Raw genomic sequence first — 20,986 nt, forward strand, 5'->3', positions numbered from 1 at the left:
CCAAGTCCCTGGGCCATCGTCGGCTGCCTGCCCCGGCGCATTAGCAGGGAGCCGGATGGGACAGAAGTGGAGCAGCCGGGAGCCTGCCCGGTGACCCCTGTGCTGGGGGCCTTGCTGGCGTCCCGACACCTCCACCAGGCAGGGCTGCAATAACTCAGGGCCTCCTCGCAGGCCCCTCCCAGAGTTCTCTCCTCTGCCCCATGGGGCCCAGAACAGCCTCGGGCAGGGGCCCCGGCCTCCACTGCTGGAGGGGAAGCCCAGGGTCCAGGGCACCTAGGTCGCTCGGCCTGGAAGGGTGGGGCCAGGCCTGGAATCTGGTGGTGCAGGGCGGGTTCTGGCCTCCTCCCTGGGGCAGGGCTGGGGGAGGGGTAGTCCCAGGCGTCCTGGGTCCAAGGTCAGGCCTGGCCCAGGGCTTGCTGTGCCGGCAAAGTTCGCTGCAGAACCCCTAAGGCTGGGCCTGCAGGTCGCCTGGTGCAGAGAAAGCCGACCACAGACATCCGGCGTTTTATTGCCAAACTCGGGGGCGGCGTCCTGGCCTGGGGGGTTAAGCTGCGGCCTGCAAAGCCCGCGTCCCTTATGGGCACCGGGCTGCTCCCTGCCACCCACGCCGGGGACCCGGGTCCTGGCAGTCACTTGGGGAGGGAGCCGGCAGATGCAAATCTCTGAGTCGCCCTCTCGAAGCTACGGGCAGAACAGGGCGACTCAAAGGCATGCAGGCCACTGCCATTATCCTCCCGGCGGCCTCAGCAAACAGCGGCATCGCAGCCGGGGACGAGGCGCGGACGTGCGGTTTCACACGCGGCCGAGCGCGGACCGGGGACTCGAACTCGCCAACCACCCCCTCCGCCCGCAGGGCTTCCCCCGGGTTCCCGCTTCCGGCCGGCGGGGGCAGCCTAGGGCAGCCGAGGACGCGCGTGCGAGCGTGCGAGCGTGCGTGCGTGCGTGCCTGCGTGTGTTCGCGCCGCCGGGCGAGCCCACAGGGCGGGGCGCCGGGGGGGGTGGCGCGCGCGGCGCGGCGGGCGGGGCCGTGGGCGCGCGCCGCCTCCTCGCGCCGGCCCCCCCCGCGGCCGCGCGGCGAGTGGTTCGGCCCGGCCCCCGGCTCATTGTGCTCGCCTCCCGCCGGCCCAAGATGGCGGCGGCGCTGGCGGCCCCGGGCCTGTGACCACAAAGAGGGAGCCGGGGCCCGGACGGGAGCGCGGCGGCGGCGGCGGCGGCGGCGGCCGAGCCCCAGGCCAGGCCCCCTCCCCTCAGCCTCCCGCCCCTCCCCGCCCCGCCCCGCCCGCCGGCGGCCCCGCCCCTCCCCCACCGCCCGCCTAGCATGGTGCGGCGGCCGCGCGCGTCGACATGGGCGAGAAGCTGGAGCTGAGGCTCAAGTCGCCCGTGGGGGCCGAGCCCGCCGTCTACCCGTGGCCTCTGCCGGTCTACGTGAGTGTCGTGCCCGCGCGCGGGGGAGGGGGCCGAAACCGCTGTTGGCGACGCCGCGGGGCCGGTGGTCCGCGTGGACGCGGGCGCCGGCGGGGCGCGGCCCGCGTGGCCCCGGCGCCGCGGCGGCGGGGTGGTCGCGCGGTCCGCCGTGGGGCGGTGGGCTCGGCCGGGCCCTGGGGGCGGGGCGGCGGTTGCCCCGCTCCCGGGGCGCCCCTCGGCCCGCCGGGCTCCCGCGCGCTGCGCCGGTGTCGGTTTCTGGGAGCGCGGGGGCGGGGCCTGCGGGGCGGCGCGGGGGAGGGGGAGGGGGAGGGGAGGGGGGAGGGGGAGGGGGCGGCGGGGCTTCCTCCTGCGGCCGCGGGCCCCGAGCCGCCCGACCCGGCCGGGAGCGGGGAGCGCCCCGGGCGCCCGCGCCTGCCCAGCCCCGGCCGCGCGAGCCGGACGTTGCAGCCCGCTCTTGGGTTACGTGCAGTGGAGTTCACTTCCTTTTGCATTTTTGTAACTTTCGGGAATATTCCAAAGGCGCAGACCGAGGCGGGCAGGGGGCACAGAGCCTCCCTCCGTCGTCCCCCGCCCCATGTCCAGCAGCCAGGAGCGGGGCCGGGCTGAGCCGCTCGCCCACGTGGGTGGCGGGGACCCCGCACTTGGGGCCTCGCCTGCTCTGCCCGGGGGCTGCGGGGCCGAGAGCCAGCCCCCTCCCCCAGCCCGGTCCGGGCCCCGTGGCAGGGCCGCGGCTCCCGCGCGTGCAGCGTCCAGGGCGGGTTTCTCTGTGAGCTGGAGTGGGGAGAGGCCCGGGAGGCGGCTGCTGGCCTGTGCTGAGGTCGTGCGCGGCGCTGCCCCCAGCCGCAGACCCCTGCCCTCGGCTTCCCGGCGGGCGGGGCTGGGTGGCTCCTGGCCGCCCCTCGCTGGCCCGGCCTCGCGTGGCAGGGCCCGTGGGTGCTGAAGTCCGCAGTGCGTGGAGTGGCAGGCGGCGGCCCGAGTGAGGCCGGGCGGGTCTGCGGCACCGGGCAAGCGCAGAGCTGGGGCAGGTGCCTTCCCATGCTGGGTTCGCCGGGGCACCTGCACGACGGAGAGGGCAGCCCAGCGGAGTCAAGGGGGCGGGGGCTAGAGCGAGGCCCACGCTTCCCTGCCCGCTGTCCACAGGGCAGCCCAGCGGAGTTACGGGGGGGGGGGGGCTAGAGCGAGGCCCACGCTGCCCCTGCCCGCAGTCGGGGTGGGGGGCGGGCAGCCGGCCTAGGCTCGCGGCACAGGCTCCGGGGTGCATGTGGTGCTCGTGGTTGCCTGGCTGGCAGGAGAGGGCTGGAGGGCGCCCTCTGCAGTGACTCAGGGCGGGGGGGGGGGGCGGGGGGGCGGTACGGAGAAGTGCCTTCGCGGGTCCCTGCTCCCTGAAGGTGCCGGCCGGGGGCGGAGTGAGCCATCCCCGCCCTGACTCAGAGCCTATTTCTGGGGCTGACCCGGGGATGAGTGTCCCGCGGAAGCTGCTCTGGCGGCCGTGACCTTCACACGGTGTGTGGGCGGGGCCGTGCTGCGGGGAGACCCAGCCGCGCTCGGGTTCAGACTTGTGGGGCCTCCTTGCCTGCAGGGGTGAGGTGTGTGCGCCCAGGAGCCAGGGGCTGCGGGGAGGCCCCTCCGCCCAGGAGCCAGAGGGAACTTGTGTCTGCCCGTCCGCTCTCCCCTGATGCCCACGACCAGGGCTGCACAGGCTGGGGCCCGGAGCAGAAACAACTGGCCTCCAGTGTGGGTGGCGCGGTGCTGGGAGCTGGAGCCGATGTGGAGGGGCCGGCTCTGGGGTGCCCTGCTGCCCCCTCTTTTTGTCCAATTAAAAAAGTATTTGAATTTCGGCGTGGTGGCGAGACTGATCTTCCATCCACTGGGTCACTCCCCAGATGGCCTCAGGGACGCGGGCTGAGCCAGACCAGAGTCAGGAGCCAGGAGCTTCCGGGTCTCCCACGTGGGTGCAGGGGCCCAAGGACTTGTGGGCCGTCTTCTTCCGCTCTCCCAGGCCCTTAGCAGGGAGCTGGATCGGAAGTGGAGCAGCCGGGTGTTGAACGGGTGCCCGTGTGGGATGCCAGCCCTGTGTACCACGCTGGGCCCCCGTGCCGTCCCCCACACACGTCTTTTTTTTTTTTTTTTTTTTAAGATTGATTTTTTTTGTTTGTTTATTTGAAAGTCAGAGTTACACAGAGAAAGAGAGGGAGAGAAAGAGGGGCGTCTCCCATCTGCTGGTTCACTCCCCACATGGCTGCAACGTCCGGAGCTGGGCCGATCCAAAGCCAGGAGCCAGGAGCTTCTTCTGGGTCTCCCACGTGCATGCAGAGGCCCAAGCACTTGGGTCATCCTCTACTGCTCTCCCAGGCCACAGTAGAGAGCTGGATTGGAAGTGGAGCAGCCGGGACTCGAACCGGCGCCCATATGGGATGCCGGCGCTTTAGGCCAGGGCGTTAACCCACTACACCACAGCATCGGCCCCATCACGTGAGGATGGTGCCTGGCAGGACCACTTGGGGGCTGGGCTGACGGTGCCCTCCGTGTGCCCATGCCCTCCCCGGTGTCCAGTGTGTTTTCTGGGGTGCTTGCCCCTGTGCGCCCCTGGGAGCCTGGGCCCCGGTGTCCATCAGCACAGCGGTCCCTCCTGCCCACAGCACGCAGGGCTGCCGACGCGCGTGGCCTGGGGCCCTGGCCCGGTGGTGGCTGCTGCTTCTCTGCGTGTGTCCCCAGCCTCCAGGAAGAGGGCTGCCTGTGTGCCCAGGCCTGGCGTCTGCCGGGGCGTCACTGCGTGGGCAGGGCCCTCGGGTCTCACCGCCGCAGATGGGCTGGGAGTGCTTGGAGCTGGCTTTGTTTGTAGAAATATTTATTTGTTGGGTTAATCTTCCGCCTGCGGCGCCGGCATCCTATATGGGCACTGGGTTCTGTCCCGGTTGCCCCTCTTCCAGGCCAGCTCTCTGCTGTGGCCCGGGAAGGCAGTGGAGGATGGCCCAAGTGCTTGGGCCCTGCACCCGCATGGGAGACCAGGAGAGGCACCTGGCTCCTGGCTTCAGATCGGCGTAGCGCTGGCCGTGGCAGCCATTTAGGGGGTGAACCAACGAAGGAAGACCTTTCTCTCTGTCTCTCTCTCTCTCATTGTCTAACTCTGCCTGTCAAATTAAAAAAAAAAAAAAAAGAAATATTTATTTGTTTGAGTTGAGTTACAGGGAGAGAGACCTTCCCTCTGCTGTGCCACTCCCCATATGGCTGCCGTGGCCGGCGCTGGACCAGGTCAGATCCAGGAGCCTTATCCAGGTCGCCCATGTGGCTGCAGGGGCCCAAACACTTGGGTCATCTTCTGCTTTTCCCAGGCCGGGAGCAGGGAGCAGGATTGGAGGAGCAGCCGGGACAGGAACCGGTATCGTGACGAAGGTGACTCGCTGTGCCACAGCTTGGCGCTGGCTTTCCCACGCTTGGTGACGGAAGACGAGAGCCCCCAGCCCTGGCGCAGTGTCAGGCCCGCGCTAGGACGTTCCAGGGTCCCGGCAGTGAGCTGCGTGGACGCGGGTCAGGGCCGCGAGGCGGCACCATGGAAGTGCCCGCTCGTGGAAGGGCTCCCGACACCTCGTTGACCCGGCACAGCTGACGCTACCGTCTTGGCGTGGACCTTGGCCCTGGGTGTCCACGGTGCCGCGGTGTCTGTGAGGGCCCCGGCGTGGTGGCATCCCATGTGTGTGCCACCCAATTCCTGTCCGGCGCCCTGCTGGTGCTCACCTGGAAGGCGGCTGGGAGGGCCCCCCCCCCCCGGAGGCCCTGGTGGCGTTCCTGGCTCCTGGCTCTGGACGGGCCCAGCCCCACCGCTGGCCACCGAGGCGAGGAGGAGTGGACAGGAGCCCGCCCTCCCTCTGTAGCGCCTCTCAGGCGTGGAATAGTTGAGAAGGCCGTGGGGGCGGGGGCGGGGGCGTGGGGTGAGCCCTGGGCTGGGGCTGCTCCCGGCCGCTGCTGCTCTGCTTCCCATCCCGCTCCTGGCTCCTGAGCCTGGGAGGCCGCCACCCTCGTGGCACTGCTGCGTCCCGCTGGCCTGGACCTGGCTGTTGAGGCCACGTGGGGAGGAGCCCGCAGGCCAGGGCTCTGTCTGCTTCCCCGCGGCGCCGCCTTTCACGTGGCGCAGAATACATCTTGAAGTCCTTGGGAGCAGTGTTCTGTGTGTGTGAGTGTGTGTGGGGTGTGTGTGTGTGTATGTGTGTGAGCATGGGTGTGTGTGAATGTGTGCGTGGGTGTGTGTGTGAGCGTGTGTGTGGGTGTGTGTGTGAGCGTGGGTGTGGGTGTGTGTGTGAGCGTGGGTGTGTGGGTGTGAGCGTGGGTGTGTGGGTGTGAGCGTGGGTGTGTCTGCACGCATGTGTGAGCCTGTGTGTGTGTGGGGTGTGTATGTGCATGTGTGAGTGTGTGTGAGCGTGGGTGTGTGTGTGTGAGCGTGGGTGTGTGTGTGTGTGAGCATGGGTGTGTGTATGTGAGCGTGGGTGTGTGTGTGAGCATGGGTGTGTCTGCGCGCATGTGTGAACCTGTGTGTGTGAGTGTGTGGGGTGTGTATGTGCATGTGTGAGTGTGTGTGAGCGTGTGTGCGCGCATGTGTGAACCTGTGTGTGTGAGTGTGTGGGGGTGTGTGTGCATATGTGAGTATGTGTGAGTGTGTGGGGGTGTGCATGTGAGGGTGTGGGTGTGGGGTGTGTATGTGTGTGCATATGTGAGTATGTGTGAGCGTGTGTGTGCGCACATGTGTGAACCTGTGTGGGAGTGTGTATGTGTTTGCATGAGTGTGTGTGAGCGTGTGTGCGCACATGTGTGAACCTGTGTGGGAGTGTGTATGTGTTTGCATGAGTGTGCGCACATGTGTGAACCTGTGTGAGTGTGTGGGGTGTGTATGTGTGTGAATGTGTGTGTGGGGTGTGTATGTGTGTGCATGTGTGAGTGTGTGTGAGCGTGTGTGCGTGTGTGTGTGCACGCGCGTGCTCATTCCACAGCCTGCTGGGTTAGTTGTGCCTGGCACCTCTCCAGCCAACCGCATGCCGAGGGCCCAGGGTGCTTTGTGGCCCGTGGCTGCCGTCAGAACCCCTCTTCCCATGAGGTCCCCCGAGCCTGTGACCCCGGGAGCTGGGCGGAGCGTGGGGCCCAGGGGGCTTGTGGGGCTCTGCTCCTGCGAGGCACAGCTGCTGGGGCGCCGCGCGGGGCCCCGCCGTGTCCCCTGCCTCCTCTCTCCCCGCTGGCCTGGGAGGGATCCCCGGTCCCTTCCTGTTCCTGCACACATCCCAGGCCTCTGCCAGGGCCTCCCGTGTCGGGCGGCAGCACTGTCTCGGGGGGCTGTGCCAGACGGGCAGGGTATTTTTAGCTGCGGCTTTGTGCTGTGAGCACGGGTCAGGACCGCGCTGAGCAGGGGTGAGTGGTGGCGCGCGCAGCCTCCTTCCTGTGACTCACCCTGCGTGGAGGAGTGGGCACGCTGGGCAGTGACTCACAGGTGTGTGCGGGAGCCGCACGCAGTGACTCAGCCCCACTCGCAGCCAGGGCCACCCAGAGGCCACGGCGCTGAGCTCGGCTTCTGGGAGCCTGTGGCCGTGGGGGCTGAGCTGGGCGGCGCTGCCAGGAGTGTGACGGCTGCCCTCAGCTGCCCTCTCGGGGGCCGCCCGGGGGCGGGGCCGGGGACAGGTGCGCCTCTCCCTGGCCTGTGTGTGAGCCAGCCGCTGGGTCCCCCCACGCAGGGATCTCGCGCTGTGGCTCAGCGGTTGCCTGGGACCCGCACCCCGGTGGGCGCTGGCGGAGCCCCTGCCCCACGCGGGAGACCGGGTGGGCTCTCTGCTGCTGGCCTCGGCCTGGCCAGGCCGTCTGGGGTGGCCAGCAGGTGGAGGTCTCTGTCTGAGTCTTCCTTTCAAATAAATCACTGTTGAAGCCCCAGCAGACGGTGCTGTGCGGGGACCACCCACAGTGAACTGACTTTTCTCATGGTTTGTTTATTTATTTGAAAGTCAGAGTTACACTGAGAGAGCAGAGAGAGAGAGAGAGACAGACTGACAGAGGTCTTCCATCTGTTGGGTCACTCCCCAGTTGGCCACAAAGGCCGGAGCTGGGCCAATCCGGAGTCAGGAGCCAGGAGCCTCCTCCTGGTCTCCCACGCAGGTGCAGGGGCCCAAGGAACCAGGCCATCCTCCACTGCTCTCCCAGGCCACAACAGAGAGCTGGATGGGACGTGGAGCAGCCGGGTCTTGAACCTGCGCCCATATGGGATGCCAGCCCTGCAGGTGGTGGATTTACCTGCTGTGCCAGGGCGCCAGGCCCTAAACTTAATTCCGTTTTCCCCCTCCTGTCCAGGATGGTGCTGTCCAAGGTTACAGGTATCCTCCCTAACTCCCTCGGATCGGTGAGGGGAGACGATGGGCCGTGGGTCAGGTCAGGAGCAGCTATTTATTAAGGTGATGGATGCTCCAGTAGAGCACCTGGGATGGGGAGCCCGTGCCCACCCCATGCCCATCACCTGTCTGGGCGTAGGCAGCCCCGTGCCCATCACCTGTCTGGGCGTAGGCAGCCCCGTGCCCATCACCTGTCTGGGCGTAGGCAGCCCCGTGCCCATCACCTGTCTGGGCGTAGGGAGCCCCGTGCCCATCACCTGTCTGGGCGTAGGCAGCCCCGTGCCCATCACCTGTCTGGGCGTAGGCAGCCCCGTGCCCACCCCGTGCCCATCACCTGTCTGGGCGTAGGGAGCCCCGTGCCCATCACCTGTCTGGGCGTAGGGAGCCCCGTGCCCACCCCGTGCCCATCACCTGTCTGGGCGTAGGCAGCCCCGTGCCCACCCCGTGCCCATCACCTGTCTGGGCGTAGGGAGCCCCGTGCCCACCCCGTGCCCATCACCTGTCTGGGTGTAGGGAGCCCCGTGCCCACCCCGTGCCCATCACCTGTCTGGGCGTAGGCAGCCCCGTGCCCACCCCGTGCCCATCACCTGTCTGGGCGTAGGGAGCCCCGTGCCCATCACCTGTCTGGGCGTAGGGAGCCCCGTGCCCATCACCTGTCTGGGCGTAGGCAGCCCCGTGCCCATCACCTGTCTGGGCGTAGGCAGCCCCGTGCCCACCCCGTGCCCATCACCTGTCTGGGCGTAGGGAGCCCCGTGCCCATCACCTGTCTGGGCGTAGGCAGCCCCGTGCCCATCACCTGTCTGGGCATAGGCAGCCCCGTGCCCACCCCGTGCCCATCACCTGTCTGGGCGTAGGCAGCCCCGTGCCCATCACCTGTCTGGGCGTAGGGAGCCCCGTGCCCACCCCGTGCCCATCACCTGTCTGGGCGTAGGCAGCCCGTGCCCACCCCGTGCCCATCACCTGTCTGGGCGTAGGCAGCCCCGTGCCCATCACCTGTCTGGGCGTAGGGAGCCCCGTGCCCATCACCTGTCTGGGCGTAGGCAGCCCCGTGCCCACCCCGTGCCCATCACCTGTCTGGGCGTAGGGAGCCCCGTGCCCATCACCTGTCTGGGCGTAGGGAGCCCCGTGCCCATCACCTGTCTGGGCGTAGGCAGCCCGTGCCCATCACCTGTCTGGGCGTAGGGAGCCCCGTGCCCATCACCTGTCTGGGCGTAGGGAGCCCCGTGCCCATCACCTGTCTGGGCGTAGGCAGCCCCGTGCCCATCACCTGTCTGGGCGTAGGCAGCCCCGTGCCCACCCCGTGCCCATCACCTGTCTGGGCGTAGGGAGCCCCGTGCCCATCACCTGTCTGGGCGTAGGCAGCCCCGTGCCCACCCCGTGCCCATCACCTGTCTGGGCGTAGGGAGCCCCGTGCCCATCACCTGTCTGGGCGTAGGCAGCCCCGTGCCCACCCCGTGCCCATCACCTGTCTGGGCGTAGGCAGCCCCGTGCCCACCCCGTGCCCATCACCTGCTGTTTTCAGGCTCAGTTGATCAGTGAGGGGGACAGTCCCTTGCTCAGCAAGAGGAGCGCCTGCAGTGCCGGTGGTCACAGGGGTGGGGGGGATGGGGGTGTCCCTGCCGTGATGGGGGGATGGGGGGTGTCCCTGCCGTGATGGGGGGATGGGGGGTGTCCCTGCCGTGATGGGGGGGATGGGGGTGTCCCTGCCGTGATGGGGGGATGGGGGGTGTCCCTGCCGTGATGGGGGGATGAGCTTGTCCCTGCCATGATGGGGGCAGTGATGGGCATGTCCCTGCTGTGGGGACAGTGATGGGGGTGTCTGCTGTGGGGGCAGTGATGGGGGTGTCTGCTGTGGGGGGCAGTGATGGGGGTCTCTGCTGTGGGGGCAGTGATGGGGGTGTCTCTGCTGTGGGGGGCAGTGATGGGGGTGTCTGCTGTGGGGGGCAGTGATGGGGGTGTCTGCTGTGGGGGCAGTGATGGGGGTGTCTGCTGGGGGGCAGTGATGGGGGTGTCTGCTGTGGGGGCAGTGATGGGGGTGTCTGCTGTGGGGGCAGTGATGGGGGTGTCTGCTTTGGGGGCAGTGATGGGGGTGTCTGCTGTGGGGGGCAGTGATGGGCGTGTCTGCTGTGGGGGCAGTGATGGGGGTGTCTGCTGTGGGGGCAGTGATGGGGGTGTCTGCTGTGGGGGGCAGTGATGGGGTGTCTGCTGTGGGGCAGTGATGGGGGTGTCTGCTTTGGGGGCAGTGATGGGGGTGTCTGCTGTGGGGGGGCAGTGATGGGCGTGTCTGCTGTGGGGGCAGTGATGGGCGTGTCTGCTGTGGGGGCAGTGATGGGGGTGTCTGCTGTGGGGGGGCAGTGATGGGGGTGTCTGCTGTGGGGGCAGTGATGGGGGTGTCTGCTGTGGGGGGGCAGTGATGGTGGTGTCTGCTGTGGGGGGGCAGTGATGGGGGTGTCTGCTGTGGGGGACAGTGATGGGCTTGTCTGCTGTGGGGGCAGTGATGGGGGTGTCTGCTGTGGGGGGGGACAGTGATGGGGTGTCTGCTGTGGGGGACAGTGATGGGCTTGTCTGCTGTGGGGGCAGTGATGGGGGTGTCTCTGCTGTGGGGAGGGGGCAGTGATGGGCATGTCCCTGCTGTGGGGGGGGCAGTGATGGGCATGTCTGCTGTGGGGGCAGTGATGGGGGTGTCTGCTGTGGGGGGGCAGTGATGGGGGTGTCTGCTGTGGGGGGGCAGTGATGGGGGTGTCTGCTGTGGGGGGACAGTGATGGGGGTGTCTGCTGTGGGGGGGCAGTGATGGGGGTGTCTGCTGTGGGGGCAGTGATGGGGGTGTCTGCTGTGGGGGCAGTGATGGGGGTGTCTGCTGTGGGGGCAGTGATGGGGGTGTCTGCTGTGGGGGCAGTGATGGGGGTGTCTGCTGTGGGGGCAGTGATGGGCATGTCTGCTGTGGGGACAGTGATGGGCATGTCTGCTGTGGGGGCAGTGATGGGGGTGTCTGCTGTGGGGGGGGGGTGTCTCTGCTGTGGGGAGGGGGCAGTGATGGGCATGTCTGCTGTGGGGCTGTTCCTGGTGCGGTCTTGGCAGCCTGGGGCAGCTGTGGGGACCCTGGAGCTGCACTGGCGGCTCCCTGGGCGCTAGGACCTGCGGTCTCTGGGGCCCCATCATACCACTTTTCCTTCCTCGGTCTCCAGTTCTGAAGCTTGGGAAAACTTGGGTTCACGGCCTCACTTTTTTTTAATTCGAAAGTCAGAGTTACACAGAGAGAGGGCGAGGGAGAGAGGGAGGGGGAGAGAGAGGGAGATCTTCCATCCGCTGGGTCACTCCCCAGTTGGTTGCAGTAGCTGGAGCTGAGCTGATCCGGAGCCAGGAGCCAGGAGCTTCCTCCGGGGCTCCCACGAGGGTGCAGGAGTCCAAGGACTTGGGCCATCTTCAGGCCACAGCACAGAGCTGGATCAGAAGAGGAGCAGCCGGGTCTCGAACCGGCGCCCATAGGGATGCAGGCGCTTCAGGCCAGGGAGTTAACCTGCTGCGGCACAGCGCCGGCCACCTCGTGTCCTCCCTCAAGAGACCAGATGACGATGCCTTTGCCTTTCCAGGCTTGAAGGATTTGGACAGACGCGCTCATTCACCAAGTCGGTGGTGTGCGACAGCTGCGCTTCAGCCAGCCCTACCGGGCGCTGGGCTCGCCGGGACAGCAGAGGACCCCCGTGTGGCGCATGCGTGGTGGGCGGGCGCGCCTGTGTGTGGCCTTGATGTGGAAGAACTCGCTGCCCTCGCGTCTCTGGGGTCCCCGCCGTGGTGCCCCCACAGGGCCTCCGTGAGAGGGCCCTGTTCGCCTCGGACACTTGCAGCAGGGGTCCCGTCGCCAGGAGGTCGGGTGGGCGCTTCCCCGGAGGCCGCCAGGCAGGGCAGGGCTGCTCGGCCCCGCAGCGTGGGCAGGCGGGAGAGCTGGCCGCGCACTGCCCACGTCGCGCTCCCCAGCCTTCCTGCGTCTGGGGGTCTCAGCTCCATGGAGCTGGGGTGCTGTGGGTCAGCCCTGCCACGGCGGCGTCCGCGGGGCTTCAGAGGAGAACGGAGGGTGGATCCCGCGAGAGAACCGCCTGGGTTAGAGCGAAGTTAATCCTCTTCACGTACTTGGAAGAGGAGCAGGGGGAGAGGGAGGCGTCGCTCACGGGCCGCAGCCGGGAGCCCAGAGCTCCACCCGGTCCCCACGTGGGTGCAGGGACCCGTGGCCACCTCCTGGTGTCCCCAAGGGGCCGAGGGTTGGGCGTCCCAGGCGGAGCCCCCCCAGCCCATTCCTGCCGTCTGCCCTGGGTGTCCCCTCTGGCTAACTCAGCGCCACGCCCGCAGGGTTGCTGCACACTGGCAGCGAGCTGGAGCCCGGCTGCTGTGCCCGGCGTGGAGGGGCTGTGCTGTGCCCCCTGCCCCGTGCTCCCCGGGCCCTGGGTGTGTCCATTCCTCCGGCCTCCCGGGCAGGGTGTCCACCGCGGCCGCTCCGTGCTGTCCTGGCCACGTCCCCACGTGCCCACGTGCTCAGCGCTGGGTCCGCCCGTCTGTGCCCGCAGCCGTGTTGGCAGCAGCAGCAGGTGGCGGTGCGGGCAGGGAGGCCGGCCGGTGGAGTGGCCCCGGCGCGTTTCTACAGGGCTTTCTGCCGAGCTGCCGGAATTCTGTGCCCGTGGGCTTCTCCTCGTCCTGGGTTCCCCTGGCTTGAGCAGACTCGGCTGTGGTGGGAGACTGGAGCCTAGGCCACGTGTCAGACCTGTTTGGTGCCGGTGAGAGGGGCACCGTCCCTGGCAGGGCGCCGCTGGCCTCCACCTGTGCTCTGTGTCTGTGTCGCGGCCACAGCGCCCTCTGGCTGCCCGAGGGCTTGCTCGGTTATTATCTGGGGTTGGCGCGTTCACCTGTTCGGGGTCCGAGGCGCTGGTGGGAGAGGGAGTGGCCAGGGACAGCCCCTCGCAGGTCCGCGTCCTTGGGAGGCCTGGCTCCTGCCCCTGCCTGCTGGTGGGGTGCGAGGTAGGGGGCCGCCTCGGGTCACCGGCCCGACCGCAGAGTGGGGTCCGAGCATCTAAACACGGCCTCTTTTTCTTCCCCAGGACAAACACCACGATGCTGCTCACGAAATCATCGAGACCATCCGGTGAGTCGGGGAGCCCTGCGGGGGGGGGGCATCGGCCCAGCCGCGGCCGGGGGCTGGCGCAGGGTGGGGGCGCAGCGAGCTCCCAGGATGGCAGACGCAGGGCCTGGCTGCTCGCTGCTTAGGGTGCTGCCGGCAGGTTCGGCGTGTGCATTCTAGGCGTGTGTGGTGCGGTGTGGCTGTGGCAGCCGGGCCTAGGGCCCCCTGTGCGAGCTGTGGCTGAGCGCAGGAGCCAGGGGCCTGGCTGCTGCTGCTTCCCTGGGGCGCCACGGCCCTTCACAGGGGACCGGAAATGGCAGCTGCTGGGGGGTAGGGGCTGTGGGCGGGCTCACCCCTGGTGGCTACTGCCGTCGCCCCTCCCTCCCGCACTGCCTAGGAGAGCAGGGCGGGTCAGAGGGAGCTGGCGGCCCAGGCTGAGCGCCCGGTCGTTTGGGTCAGAGCCCCTGCAGCCAGGCGAATCTGCCTGGCCCAGGGCGCTGCTCCCGGGACCTTGGGTTTGCATTTGGGGTTGCGCAAGGTTATCTTGGGGTCAGTGACATCGCGTGACGATCCCAACAGGGGTTGAGGGCCTGGCCCGCCTGACCCGATGTGTCTACAGTAGACCTCTGTGGAGCCGAGTGGCTGGCAGCCTCCCGCTGCCTGGGCCAGGGCCTCTGTGGAGGGGGGGGCGGAGCCAGCGCGGGCCCTGGTTTGGTTATGGAGGTGATGCTGGCTCGGTGAGAGGGAAGTTCTGAGAGCGTCAGCGTGCGCGTGCAGACGTCTGGAAGGGTTCCCGGGAGGCCGTCGGCCTGGCACCTTTTTGTGGAAGGTGTTCAGTTAGGGAGTGTGGACACAGCTCTTGTCGTGTGCCCGCGCAGGGGTTGTTTCTGTGTGCTGTGCTCCATGAGCCGCAGGGCACCGGTGACGACCCCTCCCAGGGACGACCCTGCACGCTTCTCTCCTCCTCCACCTTCTGTTTTTTCAAAGGCAGAGGAGAGACAGCGGGGACAGACAGGTCTTCCATCTGCTGGTCCGCTCCCCAGGTGGCCACAGCCAGGGCTGGGCCATCTTCACTGCTTTCCTAGGTGGGCCAGCAGGGAGCTGGATCAGAAGCAGAGCTGGGGGCCCAGCGCTGTGGTGCCGCGGGTAAAGCCGCTGCCTGCAGTGCCAGCATCCCATGTGGGTGCTGGTTCTAGTCCCAGCTGCTCCACTTCCGATCCAGCTCCCTGCTGTGGCCTGGGAGAGCAGTGGAGGACGGCTCAAGTGCTTGGGGGCCCCTGCACCCGCACGGGAGACCCGGATGGAGCTCCTGGCTCCGGATCTGCGCAACTCCGGCCATTGCAGCCGATTGGGGAGTGACCCAGCGGATGGAAGCCCTCTCTCTCTGTCTCTTCTCCTTTCTCTTGCTCTCTCCCTCTCTCTCTCCAAGTCTGATTTTCAAATAAATAAATCCTTTAAAAAAAAAAAAAAAAAAAAAGCCGAGCTGGGCCCTTGTCAGATGCAGGAACCCCAAGCAGTGACGTCCGCATCTGTGGTTTCTGTTTGTCTGTCTGTGGCCGTGGCCGTGCTGACGCTGTCCCGCGTGTGCCCGTCTGAGCTGGCCGTGGTCGTGCTGACGCTGTCCCGCGTGTGCCCGTCTGTGGCTGTGGCCGTGCTGACGCTGTCCCGCGTGTGCCCGTCTGTGGCTGTGGCCGTGCTGACGCTGTCCCGCGTGTGCCCGTCTGTGGCTGTGGCCGTGCTGACGCTGTCCCGCGTGTGCCCGTCTGTGGCCGTGGCAGTGCTGACGCTGTCCTGTTTCAGGTGGGTCTGTGAGGAGATCCCGGACCTCAAGCTCGCCATGGAGAACTACGTCCTGATCGACTATGACACCAAGAGGTAAGGGGCCCTGGGCGCGGTGCGGAGCCACCTGGAGCGACGCCGAGCACCCTGGTGGGAACGCGCATCAGACGGGCACAGGCCCCCCTCTCCTGCCAGGCTCTCATGGTCAGTAGTGGCTCTTTGTATAGCCAGCGAGCGGCCACCCGCTGCCCACATTCCTGCCATTCCGGGGTCAGGTGGGCAGCCTCTGCCCCAGCCCCACTGCCTCCTGGCAGCCCCAGGGTCTCGTGGAGCCGGGGTGGGGCGGGCACTGATGTGGGAGGCTCCCTGGAGCCCTGCGGCTGGACCCGTGCTGGCGACTCTGCCGCCTTTCCCCTTGCCCCCCGACTCGCTGTCCATCTGCCTCCCTCAGCTCCGACTGCACCTGCCGTACCTGCGAGGCCCCACTGTGTCCTCGCCCAGCCTCCTGCTCCCCGGCCTGGGCTCCCTTCCCGCGGGCAGCCCCTGCGGCCCCCAGAAGGCGGTCAGGCTGTGTCCACCCCTGCTGGGCGGGGCCCGCTGTCCCCAGGGAAGCCTGGCAGCAGTGACTGGGCCATCACGGAGGGTGCTGCCCTGCAGGACCTGCCCCGCGCGGCTGTGGGTGTCACCGTGCGGGCCCCCGGAGCTGGGGGGTTTCTGTGAGCTGGGCCTGGCCGGTGATTCACGTGGGCTCTCCCGTCCCCAGAGCAGCCGAAGCCCCAGGCCCCGTCAGGACTCGGCTTCCTGGGGTCCAGCCCCTCCAGGGGTCTCTGCCTCAGAGCCGGAGCCGTGCCTGTAGCCCAAGACGCCGTGGGGTTGGCAGAGACGAAGCTCACGCCTGGGTTGTTCTCTCTTCCTTTTTTTTAAAAAAAAATTTTAATGTTTGTTTGTCTTTATCTACTTGACAAGCAGAGGGCTGGGAGAGGGGGCCTCTGTTTTCAGTCACCAGTGCCCACAATGGCCAGGGCTGGGCCAGGCCAAAGCCGAGGCCCCGAACGTGATCGCGTAACACCATGGGTAGCAGGGGCCCCGGCACTGAGCCATCATTGCCGTGTCTCAGGTTGCACAAGACAGGGACGGGGTCAGGAGCCGTGGGCACTGGGTGTGTGCACGTTAGGGATGGGGCCGGGAGCCGTGGGCACTGGGTGTGTGCACGTTAGGGACGGGGCCGGGAGCCGTGGGCACTGGGTGTGTGAGGAGCCGTGGGCACTGGGTGTGTGCACGTTAGGGTCGGGCCGGAGCCGTGGGCACTGGGTGTGTGCACGTTAGGGTCGGGGCCGGGAGCCGTGGGCACTGGGTGTGTGCACGTTAGGGACGGGGCCGGGAGCCGTGGGCACTGGGTGTGTGCACGTTAGGGAGCGGGGCCGGGAGCCGTGGGCACTGGGTGTGTGCACGTTAGGGAGCTGGCCGCGGAGCCGTGGGCACTGGGTGTGTGCACGTTAGGGAGCGGGCCGGGAGCCGTGGGCACTGGGTGTGTGCACGTTAGGGAGTGGGCCGGGAGCCGTGGGCACTGGGTGTGTGCACGTTAGGGTCGGGGCCGGGAGCCGTGGGCACTGGGTGTGTGCACGTTAGGGAGTGGGGCCGGGAGCCGTGGGCACTGGGTGTGTGCACGTTAGGGTCGGGGCCGGGAGCCGTGGGCACTGGGTGTGTGCACGTTAGGGTCGGGGCCGGAGCCGTGGGCACTGGGTGTGTGCACGTTAGGGACGGGGCCGGGAGCCGTGGGCACTGGGTGTGTGCACGTTAGGGACGGGGCCGGGAGCCGTGGGCACTGGGTGTGTGCACGTTAGGGACGGGGCCGGGAGCCGTGGGCACTGGGTGTGTGCACGTTAGGGACGGGGCCGGGAGCCGTGGGCACTGGGTGTGTGCACGTTAGGGACGGGGCCGGGAGCCGTGGGCACTGGGTGTGTGAGGAGCCGTGGGCACTGGGTGTGTGCACGTTAGGGAGCGGGCCGGGAGCCGTGGGCACTGGGTGTGTGCACGTTAGGGAGCTGGCCAGGAGCCGTGGGCACTGGGTGTGTGCACGTTAGGGACGGGGCCGGGAGCCGTGGGCACTGGGTGTGTGCACGTTAGGGACGGGGCCGGGAGCCGTGGGCACTGGGTGTGTGCACGTTAGGGTCGGGGCCGGGAGCCGTGGGCACTGGGTGTGTGCACGTTAGGGACGGGGCCGGGAGCCGTGGGCACTGGGTGTGTGCACGTTAGGGAGCTGGCCGGGAGCCGTGGGCACTGCCGCCAGTACGTGGGGGTGCAGTTGTCCCAAGCTGTGGTTTCACTGCTGCGCCACAGCGCCCACCCCCGCACTCGTATATTTCTTTTTCCTTATTTTAAAGATTCATTTATTTATTTATTTGAAAGGCAGACAGAGAGAGAGATCTTCCATCTGGTTCACTTCCCAAATGGCATCAGGTAGGTCTGGGCCAGGCTGAGCCAGGAGCCGGGAGCTCCATCCGGGTCTCCACGTGGTGCAGGGGCCCACGTCCTTGGGCCGTCCTCCACTGCCTTCCTGACGCGTGAGGACGCAGCTGGTTCAGAAGCGGAGCCGCTGGGCGTGGACAGGCGCTGATGGCTGTGGTGGCACCCGCCCTGTTTGTCCCTCAGTCCATCACGGGGTCAGGCCCTGCTGTCCCTCCTGTCCTCACCCCTGCCGCGGCTGCTCACTGTTCCCGAGCCCGCCTGCGTTTCCAGCCGCCGCTGCGGGGAGCGGCCACGCAGCCTCCGTGCTGGAGCGGGGTCTGGTCACTCACCTGCTCCCATGGGTGTCTTCTGGGCTTCTGGTCACCCACGGGCCACCCCCTGAGCGGTACCCACCGGGGCACGGTGGGCCATGGGCCAGCAGCTTCCCTGACGCGCTGGCTGCACACAGCGCCTCCTGCTGTCGAGGTTGTACATGGCTGGGTCCTCTGGGGCCTGGCAGGTGACGGACCCCTGTGGGAGGGCATGTATCGAAGAGCCCAGGCTACCTGGTGGGGCCAGAGAGGAAGACCTGACATTACAGAGCCATCCGTGCCGTGGGGTCTCAGCCAGGTGTGTCCCGGCTGTGCGTGTCTGGTGTGGCCCCTGCATCCCGCTCCGGTCCACGCACAGCTCAGCCACGGCACCAGCGCTCAAAGGTCCGAGCCCTCGCGCCGCGCGGGGACCTGGACAGAGCTCCCGGCTCCTGGCTTCCGCCTGGCCCAGCCCTGGCTGTTGGGGGTTCTGGGGAGTGAGCCAGCCGTGGATGGGAGTTCTGTCTCTGTCTCTGACTCACGTAAATAAAGTAAAGCTCGCCTCGTGGACACTTCCTCTTCCGTGTCCCACACTCGCCGCTCGTGTCTGATGGCCTCGGCCCAGACGGCTCTGGCCTCCGGGGCTGGGGGACCTGCTAGGCTGCCACGGCTCACCCACGTGGGCTCTGTCAGGTGCAGCCCCGGGGCGAGGGTCTGCCCTCAGCTCGCTGTGTGGAGCCTCTCATCTCGGGTTTGGCCAAGGGCCTGGACCTGCCACTGCCCATGAGGGAAGTGCTCGGCCCAGGGACCAGGGCCCGGCCTCGTCCATGGGTGGGACCTCGGGGCTCCAGCTGGCCAGGGGCTGCAGCCGCGGGCATGGGCCTGCTGTGCTATGTGTGTGTGTGTGTGCTGTGTGTGCCAGCGCCCTCCCCGTGGGCCTGCTGTGCTGTGTGTGCTGTGTGTGTGCTGTGTGTGCCAGCGCCCTCCCCGTGGGCCTGCTGTGCTGTGTGTGCTGTGTGTGTGCTGTATGTGTGCCAGCGCCCTCCCCGTGGGCCTGCTGTGTTGTGTGTGTGGTGTGTGTGCTGTATGTGTGCCAGCGCCCTCCCCGTGGGCCTGCTGTGTTGTGTGTGTGGTGTGTGTGCTGTATGTGTGCCAGCGCCCTCCCCGTGGGCCTGCTGTGTTGTGTGTGTGTGGTGTGTGCCAGCGCCCTTCCCGTGGGCCTGCTGTGCTGTGTGTGTGCTGTATGTGCGCCAGCGCCCTCCCCGTGGGCCTGCTGTGCTGTGTGTGCTGTGTGTGTGCTGTGTGTGTGCCAGCGCCCTCCCCGTGGGCCTGCTGTGTTGTGTGTGTGCTGTGTGTGTGCTGTATGTGTGCCAGCGCCCTCCCCGTGGGCCTGCTGTGTTGTGTGTGTGCTGTGTGTGCGCCAGCGCCCTCCCCGTGGGCCTGCTGTGTTGTGTGTGTTGTGTGTGTGTGTGTGTGTGCTGTGTGTGCCAGCGCCCTCCCCGTGGGCCTGCTGTGTTGTGTGTGTTGTGTGTGTGGTATGTGCACCAGCGCCCTCCCCGTGGGCCTGCTGTGTTGTGTGTGTGCTGTGTGTGTGCTGTATGTGTGCCAGCGCCCTCCCCGTGGGCCTGCTGTGTTGTGTGTGTGCTGTGTGTGTGCTGTATGTGCACCAGCGCCCTCCCCGTGGGCCTGCTGTGTTGTGTGTGTGCTGTGTGTGTGCTGTATGTGCACCAGCGCCCTCCCCGTGGGCCTGCTGTGCTGTGTGTGCTGTGTGTGTGCTGTGTGTGCCAGCGCCCTCCCCGTGGGCCTGCTGTGTTGTGTGTGCTGTGTGTGTGCTGTGTGTGCCAGCGCCCTCCCCGTGGGCCTGCTGTGTTGTGTGTGCTGTGTGTGTGCTGTGTGTGCGCCAGCGCCCTCCCCGTGGGCCTGCTGTGTTGTGTGTGTGCTGTGTGTGTGCTGTATGTGCACCAGCGCCCTCCCCGTGGGCCTGCTGTGTTGTGTGTGTGCTGTGTTGTGTGTGCTGTATGTGCACCAGCGCCCTCCCCGTGGGCCTGCTGTGCTGTGTGTGCTGTGTGTGTGCTGTATGTGTGCCAGCGCCCTCCCCGTGGGCCTGCTGTGTTGTGTGTTGTGTGTTGTGTGCCAGCGCCCTCCCCTTGCCGTTTCAGCTTTGAGAGCATGCAGAGGCTGTGTGACAAGTACAACCGCGCCATCGACAGCATCCACCAGCTGGTAGGTGCTCCTGGGGGCCTGGAGCCAGCCCGCAGGACCAGGTTCCCCCTGCACACTGGCCGTTGGGCAGCGGGGAGCCAGCTGCCGCGTGGTGTGCACCCCGGGCTGCCTGCTGTGCCGTCCTGGCCTCAGACCGAAGCAAGCTGGGACGGCTCCTCCCGGGAGGGAGCGCCTGCTCTGGGTGTGCTGAGCCTGCCCTGTCCCTCCCCAGCCGGTGGTGCTGAGGCACTGGGGGCCACTGCCCCTGCCCCGCGCGTGCGGCCCCTCAGACCCCCTGCCCCTGCCCAGCGTGTGTGGCCCCTCTCAGGCCCGCTGGCCGCCCTCGCCTGCTGCTGCCTGTGGTGGGGTCGGGGGGAGGGCTCCTCCCTGGAGCAGGTCAGGTGGTGAAGGTTGGGGTCTTTGTGTGGCTCCTGGCGCTGGGGTAGCCAGGGAGCAGGTCCTGGGGCTCGAGGCCTCAGCTGCCCAGGGGTGGCACCCTGGCAGAGCTGGGGCCCGTCTCTCCGGCTGTGGGTCCCTCTGCAGCCGGCACAGCCCCGGTGCAGCGCTGCAGGAGGTTAAAGTCCTGCAGGTGAATCGGGGGGGCGGCACCGGCTCCATCAAGGACTGGAGTCGGAGCGCTGGGCCCCGGGCCCTGACCGTGGTGCAGCCAGAAGGGACCTGTGTCCTAGGCTCTGGTTGGCTGAGCGAGGGTTTGTGCACCAGGCACAGGCGTGAGCACCAGGCTGCTAGGGGCCTGCTGTGCAAGCCCCTCCCCTGACCACTTCCTGTGGCCTCAGCCGACTTCCTGTCCTAGTGGACGCCACTCAGCACAGCCTTTCTGAGCCTTGTGCCGCAGCCTGGGAGGCAGGGCAGGCGGCCTGTGAGCTGGTGCTTGGGGCAGGGCCAGGGCCAGGAGGGGTTCCCATGTCATCCCCCAACGAGCACCGTCTGCTTCTTGGAGGACGTAGCCTATTGACTTTTCCCCGCTGTGGGTGCCACCCTTGCACAGCGGGTGCAGCCGGCATGGTGGGGCTGCCTGTGGCGTGTGTGACAGACGCGTCCCCGTGTCCCCTAGTGAAGGGCACCACCCAGCCCATGAAGCTGAACACGCGGCCGTCCAACGGGCTGCTGCGGCACATCCTGCAGCAGGTATACAACCACTCGGTGACCGACCCCGAGAAGCTCAACAACTACGAGCCCTTCTCGCCCGAGGTGTACGGCGAGACCTCCTTCGACCTGGTGGCCCAGATGATTGACGAGATCAAGATGACGGAGGACGACCTCTTCGTGGACTTGGGCAGCGGTGAGTGCTGGTGCTGCCGCTGCTAACTGCTCCCTCCCTTGGGCTGTCCAT

The 20,986-nt window shown here is 67.6% G+C and overlaps 1 protein-coding gene across 1 annotated transcript in view; it reads left to right on the forward strand.

Annotated features, from left to right (window-relative positions):
• Nucleotides 1-1,314: 1,314 nt before the first annotated feature.
• Nucleotides 1,315-20,986, forward strand: part of LOC133754392 (histone-lysine N-methyltransferase, H3 lysine-79 specific-like) — a 43,721-nt gene continuing 24,049 nt past the window's right edge. Inside the window, exons 1-5 of the mRNA XM_062184867.1 lie at nt 1,315-1,425; nt 12,873-12,916; nt 14,693-14,767; nt 19,590-19,657; nt 20,708-20,935. Coding sequence (XP_062040851.1) covers nt 1,345-1,425; nt 12,873-12,916; nt 14,693-14,767; nt 19,590-19,657; nt 20,708-20,935 — 496 coding nt within the window. The 5' untranslated portion in view covers nt 1,315-1,344. The remainder of the gene's footprint in view (nt 1,426-12,872; nt 12,917-14,692; nt 14,768-19,589; nt 19,658-20,707; nt 20,936-20,986) is intronic.

Source organism: Lepus europaeus, unplaced genomic scaffold, assembly GCF_033115175.1.
Source record: "Lepus europaeus isolate LE1 unplaced genomic scaffold, mLepTim1.pri SCAFFOLD_105, whole genome shotgun sequence".
Classification (NCBI taxonomy): domain Eukaryota; kingdom Metazoa; phylum Chordata; class Mammalia; order Lagomorpha; family Leporidae; genus Lepus; species Lepus europaeus.